The sequence below is a fragment of the Alosa sapidissima genome, chromosome 15 (genome assembly GCF_018492685.1).
Source record: "Alosa sapidissima isolate fAloSap1 chromosome 15, fAloSap1.pri, whole genome shotgun sequence".
NCBI lineage: Eukaryota > Metazoa > Chordata > Actinopteri > Clupeiformes > Clupeidae > Alosa > Alosa sapidissima.
In genome coordinates this window covers 14,073,839-14,084,268 of record NC_055971.1, presented here as the reverse complement: position 1 = coordinate 14,084,268, position 10,430 = coordinate 14,073,839, and the positions used below count along the sequence as shown (strand labels likewise).

The 10,430-nt window shown below is 44.8% G+C and overlaps 1 protein-coding gene across 1 annotated transcript in view; it reads left to right on the top strand.

Moving 5' to 3' along the window:
- Positions 1 to 6,849, top strand: part of zgc:153184 (uncharacterized protein LOC751652 homolog) — a 20,037-nt gene extending 13,188 nt beyond the window's left edge. Inside the window, exons 5-7 of the mRNA XM_042062814.1 lie at positions 2,313 to 2,528; positions 4,530 to 4,946; positions 5,581 to 6,849. Coding sequence (XP_041918748.1) covers positions 2,313 to 2,528; positions 4,530 to 4,946; positions 5,581 to 5,586 — 639 coding nt within the window. The 3' untranslated portion in view covers positions 5,587 to 6,849. The remainder of the gene's footprint in view (positions 1 to 2,312; positions 2,529 to 4,529; positions 4,947 to 5,580) is intronic.
- Positions 6,850 to 10,430: the final 3,581 nt, after the last annotated feature.

Sequence of the window (10,430 nt, the reverse complement as noted above, 5' to 3'; positions counted from 1 at the left end):
GTTTGTTATGTGTGGTACTGTGTGTGACCACTGGCACATATATCATTTGTTTGAGTGGAACATTTTTATATGGTTGTCACACACATTCTACAACAAAACATGGTTTGTTCTAGTCTTCCTAGGCGCACATAATGTTTCACTTCTGTAAAAACACACCCTGACCACAACTCCCAGGGCTGTGCGGCTGAATTTATGTAGGGTGTTAGTTTTTTTCTCCTTCAGATGATATGCTGCCATCTAGTGGACTTCTGCTTGTACTACAATGATATGTGTCATACAGGTATGTGTGACAGATACTGAGAGAGGGAGAGAGAGAGAGAGAGAGAAAGAGAGAAAGAGGAAGAGGAAAAGAGAAGGGTGGGGTTGCTCCCCCTTCCCTCCCTGAATATCCTTAAGCTGGGGCTCAGATTCACAAGCTAATGGGATAACGGACAAAGCCCTGAGTGAGAGTGCGAGCTGTGAGGAAACAGCTCGGAGTCTCTCTGGGCAGTGCAGTAGTGCAGGGCACACACTACTCAGCTATGGGACAGAAGGGCTGCCGCTTCTCTGTCTTCTTCTTCTCACCTGTACAGGTAGGGGCCTCACCTCTCCTCTCCTTTCCTCTCCTCCACACCCTCAGCGTCTCGCTCCAGGCCTGAGCAGGGCTGACACACCCTGACATGTAGGACTGGATTTGGCTCTGGATGTTAGCCACTGTGGTGGGAGCCTCATGCTAATAGGCCTGCTAGCTTGGGTAGATAGATTCTGTGTGATCTGGGATTTTAATGATTGGGTGGTGGAGTTCAATGTGTATTTGTGCAGAATAGAGCCAAAACATAATACTGTGTCAAGCAGAAAACACATTTGCGTGTTATTGTTCAACAAAGGCACAAGCCTTCTCTACTACTTAAGATTGAAGCGCTGAAGAACCTAATAACTCCAAATGTATGCATTTGCGTGCCACTCGCCACTCGCCAGACACGTCCTGTGCTTTGTTATTGTTTGTGTATCCTGCTGGTGACTGCTGCAGGTGAGAGCGTAGGAGAGCCTGGGTCAGTGCTGGTGGCGCAGCTGATATTAAGGAAAGAAAAGCAGGCCACTACCTAATCTGATTGAACACAGCTTGTACACAACGACCTGCATGCAGCCTTTGCATGTGCGCAGGGAAAGGAGAGAGATGCCATACCTATGTGAGCTCAATGTCAATTAGGATTAAATAGCGCGAGAGATCAGGGTGATGACTCACTATTGTTCTTCACATCTGTTATTATTGTTCCTCACGTCTCTTGATTTGGAGCAATGTTTCGCTTCTTTTGCTAGCGTGACCAAATGAGAGTGCCTTTCCCCTACTTGTCCATGAATACCAACACATCATTGGTATTCTGTGTTCACTCCAGTGAAAAATCCAACAGAAAACATGTTGTTGACTATTGCATTGCCTATTTATCTTCATCTTCAGTTTTGCTTTTGCCTTTTTGTAAAATGTGAAATGTGTGTGTATTCATTGCCATATACAGTATTTGCACTGTGTTATTGCTGTTAAGGCTGAACAACTTGTGATAAGCCGTGAAAATTCCAGCATATCTTGCATCCCATCCCACGGATGGATTGTTGTAATATAAACAAGCTAAACACATGACAAGACTTCCCACGGCGCTCCCCAACCGTGCTAATACTCACCCATCCAGATGTCAGAAGACTTTTACTGCCTATTGTCTTACTCCCTTTTCCTCCTATTCTCCTCAGTCACTCCCTCTCTCACGCGCAAAGCTGGCTCTCCTCCACGGCCCTGACTTCTGCACTCTCTACTAGCCTACGTGTGTTAAAACAATACATATACATGCCTTCTTGCTGCCTTGAACTGTCCTTGACCCCTACCAACACCTGCCTCATACCTCTGTCCTCTTTTGTTGCTCTCCGGAGGCAAAAGTGAAAAGGTCAACAAAGAGCAGGCACATCCAACACGGCTACACTCTAGGTGCTGGACACAGGAGAACGTCAATAAAGAAGGATAGAGTCCGCACACCAGATATAGCACACGCTCGGTAGTAAAGCATTTAATGTTTTCGGGAGCAGGATCTGGTGTCCAGTAGCCTATCTGGTGCCACGAGCAGTGTTAAGGCGCTGGGCTAGCATGTAGTGTAAGTGTCTTCAGATAGAAGTGTCTGCTAAATGAGTAGATGTAAATGTCCAGACTCCATCTCTTTCTCTGTTTCCCGTAGCTCTGGGTCCAGACTGTACGCTCCTACTGTGTAACCTGTTGTCCATGAAAACCAAGATGGTCTCTCTCCTGACCTTCTCTGTCCTTTCTCCCCTCCCCTCTTCCTGTGCAGGCGAACCTGGCCCTGTCCCCCACTGCCTTGAGTCCAGATGTGAAGCTCCAGGCCACACCATTCACCCCCGCCGGTCCCACGTCCCCGTGCAGCCCCCTGCCCCTTAGCCCCACGCTGCGGCTGCCGCCGCCACCGCAGCGGCACGCCAGCGAGGAAGAGGTGCCCATCAGCTTCGAGCAGCCAGCCGAGGGCACGCCCCTGCCCAGCATCAACAAGGTTAATGCCTGTAGATACACACACACACACACACAGAAACACAAATGTGCACTCAATGACAATGTCAATTGGGTGTCGCGCCCTAAACCAAGGCTGGGCGGATGCGGTAGTTCCAACTTGAAGTACTGCGGCCAGACCAGGATGAACTTGCACACCAAATACTGCCGATTTAATGATGTAGGCTTATATCATAAAAAAAAGAATTGAAAAGGGCAAAACATTTTTGGAGATTGTTATAGGTAGCACTTACCTTTGGTTCAATATAACCAAAGATATTACTGTATGTAAGTGTTATGAGTGCTATAAGTGTTTGTTATAGTTATTTAGTTAGATACATGTTTCTTGTATAACCAATCTTTGCATAGGCCTCCGGAATTGGGATCCATGCTGCATTCGGAGGACAGATACTGATAGAGTTTTATTTGCAGCTCTAATTAGTATTGATTTCAATGTGAAAATGCTTAGATATATTGTGTATCCACACAGGGGATCTACTCCTGCATCTTCATAATCCATGATCATCCCTGGAGATGCATAGCTCATTAGATGACAATGACTAATTGAATTCTATTCATTCAGGTTTGGTATTAGCCATTATGTAATTATCCGTGCATAGACCATTTTACAACAGTTTACAGCTTAAATGCTTAGAGTCAGGGTCTTTCCTGAAGTGACTACTGACGTCAAAACAACACCACATTCCCAACCCCATTGGCCCGTTCCACGTTACCACACACCCTGAGACACGTGCTGTGCAGTGGGTGTCCTATGTCCGGGGACTTAAACAGGGTCCTCATTAAGCTGACCCCCCTGCCCCCCCTGCCCCCTGCAGTGCGCCTGAGCACAGTAGCAACCAGGGGATTGGAGCTGTAATCCACTTAACCTGTTTCCACCTCATACCCTGCTGCTCCAAAGGCCCAGAGAGACTAAACGGCTCCTGTTACGGATCTGGCCCCCATCTGGCTCCGATGCGGCCCACAGTCCACTTCCATCTGTTTGCTCTCCCTGCTCCACGGCCCCCCAATAAACAGCGAAGCTGCCGCCGGCGGAGTAGCCGTAGATTGCCCCCAACATCATGCTTTAGAGATGACAGCATGTTGCACTGTGTCCACATATCGTACGCAGGAACTAATGCCTTGAGCAGAATCAGGGGGGTGGCGGGTTAATGCCGATCTGATTATGTGAAATGGAGGCTCGCAGGCAACTTGTGTTTGGTGTTTGCAAGCACTCTCATCCTTTTTGAAGCCACTTTAGCGTGGAAAAGCTTGCTTTACTGTCACCTCAATTTACCCAAGCTCTGATCACTGTAAGCTATTTAGGATGGTCAGCCAAGCGCAGTTTTGTAAGTAACGGATTTGTTACGCTGAGCATTGTTTAAAGTATTCTGTTCAGTTCTGCAGAAGAGGCATTAAAGTGGTATTAACAACGTACAGGGAAAGTGTTTGTCAGTAAAAAAATGAATGACAAGACCACAGCAAGGTATTGTCTTGATTGTACCATCACCTACTTTACAAATTTGGAGGATAGAGCACTATTCAGACATTATCCCTGAGATGAACACCTGAAGGCCTACATATCCCTTGTCTCTCACACTCAACTCCTACCACATATACACCCACACACACAAACACAATGTGTTTTTCCTTATTTGTTACAGCATTGCACATGCTTCAAAGACACTCTGACACAAATACACTTTAACACACAGACTTAAGCTCACCATATATTGGCTCTGACTTGCGTGCATAGACACTATCTGTCACTTGCCCACACACACCAAGCCAAAATTTGACAATCTTTCCATAAACAGTGGATTATTGAGTGGCGCTGACAAAAATAGAATGGAATGGTAATCTGTGTGGTGTGCAGGGTTGTATTGAAAAAAGTAGTAAATAGTGGATTACGGCACACACCCTTTATACACACACACACACACACACACACACACACACACACGCACACACACACAGTTAAATTGTCCCATTCCTTCCCACTCTACAGTGTCGGGCCCGTCTCTCCTTCAAGCGACGGCCACCCACCCGCCAGCACCGCAAGTCGGCCAGCGAGGACTTCTCCCCCACCGGCGAGCCCAATGGAGACGACGCCGACGTGTTCGACACGCCCGCCGAGGGCCGCTCCTCCCCACAACCCTCCATCGTGAAGGAAACCTCGGAGGAAGATGGCGAAGGAGGAAAGGATTCTGCCGAGGCCCAGGAGAAGGCCGCGTCTGGTGGGCAGGACACTGACAAGAAGGCCCCTGTGGAGACAGGTGTGGAGGTGCAGGCTGAGGAGCAGCAGCAGCAGCAGGAGCTGGACCCTGAGGAGGTGGTGATGGAGGAGAGCCCCCAGGTGGAGGAGGGAGCAGCTCGGACGATAGAGGAGGGGTCGTCTCCCGAGGGAGGGGACGGCAGTGGAAAGGTACTGGGCAGCACTGCTGGGAGAGGGAGTGGGAAAGTCTTTTTCTTAAATTCTATTTTTAAAGAATATTTCCCCCTAGTAAAACAGTAACTGTTTTTGTAGTTACTTTCTAAGTGAGAGCTGTACAGTAAGTGGAAATGTCTCGTGGTCAAAACACAACCACCCCAAACATCCCAGACTAGATTACAGTCCTCAAGAGTTTATTTCAGGTCACGTAAGGCACAATAGACCTCTGAAGTTGTCCAACAAAAAAACGTTTTTGCTTTGCCCATATAAGGATATCCGGTATCTTCCGATTTTTCCTATGGGAAAATAACATGGGGGTTTTGAATGACCACACCTATTAAACTCTTGCGGGGATGAAGTCTGCAATGCAGACGTTTTGCTCTACACTCTTTTGTCGTGTGCCATCGAGTGGGTACTGTAATCTTCGGTACGTTAAGATGGCGAACTTTGATTTTTGCTACCCCAGAGCTAACTTGAAGCGCAACATGCCATTGGTAGTAAGCTTCGATTAACACCCAGATCTCCTTATATGGGCAAAGATGGCAGCTTTGGGTACTTTTTGTAGGCGAGGTCTATTAGGTTATGGTATATGATCGGATGATTTATGTGTTATTTGTTTCCCCTGCAGAACTAGAACCAAAAACACTGGAGACTGAGGCAGACACATGCAAGCCAAAAAACTCGCCATGCATCAAGTATGAAGCAAAAGAAAAATGAAGAAAAACAAATGCCATGACAATCTTGTGTCAATAACTGAGGGGGGATGCGTCACCACAAACACAAATGGAAGAAGACATGAGTTGGTCTCGGTCAGACCGGAAAGACTGATGGTTGTTTTCTTTGTTCTTGTTCTGTTTACCCCTTTGTGTTGGACTGCCACCTTGTGTTCTTGTACTGCCCTTTAGATATTGCTAGGGAGGTGAGCGGATGCCTCTGGTGTACACACCTGTGGCCACTGGGAGCGTTGTTCCCTTCATGCAGGTCTGGCGCCTGAGAGAGAAAATCTGGGCAACTCAGTCAAAATTAATATTCTGAGCAAAACCATTCTACGTGTATCTCTTTATCAGTGAATTTGTTTGATAATAATAAGGACCACCAGTCTTGTTTTTGCAAAATGGCTTAATTTACATTTTTAAATGCCTTTTTTTGAAATGGGGGGGGGGGGGGGGGGGTAAGGTGTAAGATGAGGGGGTATTTGGTATCTACCTGTTACAAAGAGGGTTTGTATGGAAACTTAATATATCATTGACAGAAAGTGTATATGGGCTTCTGGTTGTCTGTGACTTGAATGGAAAATATGTTACAAGAAAGTACTATGGAACCGTGTAGGGGACGTGGGCAAAAAATTGTACGCATTATACTGTGTGAATGAAATAGGACCTTATCATAGGACCCATGTCTCCATGTCCCAGTATCTGTGCCCATGAAATAGGACTTTGTGCACATGGTTTCTTTAATCTATGCCCACCAAATTAGGATTCATACAATGTTTCTTTTACAATTAGTTATTTCTTCCCATCCCAGTACAGGATGGCAGACCACTGGCCACTGGACATGGATTGCATCATTATGATTAGGCTGCTTTTTTTTTTACTGGATGCTTACGAGGATCTGATTGTTGAAAATGAAGGGTGGAAAACAAATTGTGCACACAAATGAAAGAAATCATGCACACGAATCCCTATTTCTTCCTATCCCTATGTCCCTCGGCAGGATTCCTTAAAATAATGTCCACTGTGGACGATGTTTTCTTTACACTGTTTGCAGCTACTTTCGGGGGAAAGGGGCTTTCCCTGTGATTTAAGGACATCAAAGCATTTTCAACTGCTACTGTAGATTACTCTATGACCTTGTATTGTAAATATCTAATCAAATAAAGAGCTTGATTTATATTTTACATAACTCAATGATACTTCTGGAATGAAAGACTTTGGAATAGCAACAGGCATCAAACTGGAGGAAGAACGAAACACTGGCGCAAGCCTGAAATAGTGTTCTATCTGGATGGATGAAAAATCTCACATCTGTCAATCTATAAATTGCAGGAACGTCTGTCTGTCTGTGTAGGCCTGTGTGTCTGTTAATCACATATCTGTCGAACTGTTCGTCTGTTCGATTTCAAACTTTGCAGGTGTCTTGCTACTGGCATGAGTAAGTGCAGTGCCAAGTTTGACGTTGTTTGGAGAGGTAATGCAAAATATATCATTAAATATATTGGTACAAGAAGTAGCGGTACTCTGCTCTGCCGTAGCCACTCCCCCTATCACACAGCAGCACAGAGGCAGAGAGGATAAGCGGACTTTTGGTAGCACTGAATCAAGGCACAGCACAGGTCAAGATGCAAGATATTTGGATGATTATCATGTCTGACCTGGCTTCAGGGCCCCCTGACCCCTTGGGCCCCTGGGCCTGGGCCCGGTAGGCCCGTGCAGTTATCCATCCCTGGGAACATAGGACCCGGGGAACAAAGGTACGCTCCCCTACAGACAACGAGTGGCAGACAGAGCGTGATGTCACTTATAGGCCTTGGCTATATCCTAGGCTACCAGAGGCTACCATGCAGCATTTTAAACTATGATGCATCATTCTACAGAATGGTTTGTCTTTAGTATCAGGAAGTTATTCAACAAGCTTAACAATAAACATATAGCTTTAACCCAAAACAGCTGTTAGGCTAACAGGTGTTGCACTGAATTCTGTGACCTTGCATTGGATAGGCCTATTGTCAATTAATATGTTACCCTGTTAATCATACTTGGGCTGTGTGCTTAGTCTCATACGTAACCAGAAGCAAAGGTTTAGGTTATACTGTATGTTTGCACCTTTGATGGTATTTCTCTTTACATAGCCTTAAATATGGGTGAAATTGGCAAATAATTCCTCCATATTATTTAACAGCATGGGTTAATTCGCCAACTAATTCTGCCATAATATTCAACAGACGTTCATATTTCTCTGTTACAATTGTTTTATTATATTATGAGTTATATTACCATTTTTATGTTTAAATATGAAACTTTTCATATTTTCATATTTATATTTCCATAGTTTTTACCAAAGATTCTAGAGCGCTCCGCCTATAGACCCTTTCAAGAGAGTTCCATTATCAGCATCATAGTTGGCCCCACAAGACTTCCTTTTTAACATTCCATATGTTATCTTAATGCAGAGGAAGTAGATTGGGGCCCAAATAGAACGTTCAAGCATTGTTTTTGTTTTTATTGTTGAAAGGGTCATTTGTGACGTCGGGTTTGGTCAATTACGTCATGTGGAGCTGCAAGGTGTCATTTTGTCACTTTTATTAGCCTACTATTTGCAGGAGACACTTCACAGTAAACCATGGATTGCAGCAGATGTGATACATCGCCACTTCCTGAGTGTAAGTCACCCAGCCCACGACTTTGTTGGGTGGAGGTCCAGGAGTCTTATCCATCCAGTCCCCTCTCTAAACCCAACCCTGGTAAGGTGACCCCCATCTTTCCCCTGGGCAACGTTATTCTGGACGATAGCCTTATGGTTGAGGATGTCACTCCAGAGGAGGCTGAGCAGGTCAGACTCCCCCTTGTTGCTGAACTTCCTACCCCACTCCCTGTGGTGGCATCTCAGGCAGTCGTCCAGGATGACATTGTCCTGGTGGATGTGGAGAGGGAGGTGCTGGATGACTTTGACCCAAACCTTCAGATTCCAGTTAAAGAAAAATCAGTAGGACAGGACCTGACCTCCAGTGAGGCCCACCTGGAGCCCACTGAGAACGTGCTCGTTGAGACCGCTACTGCCCTTGCCGAGCGCACCCAGGGACTACTGATCCCGGTACCTGGTGTTCAGAACGCTGCCTGCAGGACCCAGACTCTGCCTTTGGTCCTGAACAGCGGCGACCAGGCGCTCATCGCCAACATCGCCCAAAACAGCCCCAAAACCACACAGAGGAGAAACTACTGGAGAAGGCTCGCCAGCGCGAATCGGACCGCTCGAAAGGCGGTGCTGGAGCAACCAGCTCCTCGGGAGGAGTCCTCTGGCTCCGGATGCTTCCCCTTCAGGCTTCTGCTGAGACGACTTTTCAGAAAAAATAAATAGTCCTCTCTTTTTAAAATGGTCTGAATTACTTCATTGACATATAACATAGGCTACTGTAGATAGATCTAGACCTTAAAAAGAAATAATTAGCCTACAAAAGAAAGCAAAACATGAATTATAGAGTTCATAATTGACTTAACAGTAATCAATGGATAAATAGATAACAGAAATAGTAGGCTACGTTTTGTGAGTCTTTATCTATTAGTTAATATTATTAGTAGCCTATATGAGAGGTACACTTAATCACTTGGTAACCTATTGTAGGTTGATAATTGATAATGAAATATATTTCAAATTTGTGGAATAATTAAACAATGACATATAGGCCAAACAAAGGGATAATAATTTATCTGTCTCAGTCTGCATTCCTGGGCCCGGTTCCCCGAAAGCATCGTATAGGCTTTGTAGCCTACTTCAGGGGTTCTGATTTGGAATGACTACACTAAATATTGAAAAATTACACAAAAATATAAATATTTGCAATTTCCTATGCCTATGTAATAAGCGATTTCCTCACTTTCTTCCTCGACCTCTTCCTCCTCTTCAAACGTCTTCTTCAGTGACACCCCGAAACACTTGCACAGGCAGCACTCGCAGTAGGACTCTCACAAGTAGCAAAGAACAGGCATGACTGATGTATCGAGTAGGCATAGCCTAAGCTTAATATGTTCACATATCTTCCAACGAACATAAAAACGGTGCAACAATCTAATCTTATATAATTACTATTATTTATGTCGCTGTGTGGTATATAGCCTATACTGCCAATACTTACATGCAGATGTCAACGTTTTTCTATGTTCGTATTGATGTGAATTAATGTGTAGGCTAGGCCTAGATCGCAAGTTAAAACAGTAGCCCTGCAGTCACCTGACATTACCATCAAAATAGAGAATATTTCAGAACTATTAAAGTGGACAGCTCCCCTTAAGAGCATCTTCGACAGGTCACAGAATTCGGTGCAACACCTGTAAGTCATTCTGATCTGTAGAATCTCCCAGAATTTGGGCCTATTTCTGTCCACAGGGTGTAATTCTATTAAAAACACTGTTTAGCATCACTAATTAGCATAAAGAAAAACAAGCCTAGACTTTTTTAATGGTTGCTCCTACTCATGATTTAGACACATTTTATTGCTGTTTTATGGTACAATATCAGTGTTTTAGTGTTGTCCACAACCAGAGTTTTCACATATTGTGCCATATCTCAAACATTATTTATCAAAAATGAATTACAAAAATCATGCATATGAATTAAATGTTATCTGAACTAATGAACTGCATGCACACATTATGCATAGGCCTATCCATTTCCTGCTTTATTTTGCTTAATGTTTACCTGTCCCATGGTTTAGCCGTCATTACCAGCACACTCTACATAGAGGCACTTTGCTACTGTTTTTTC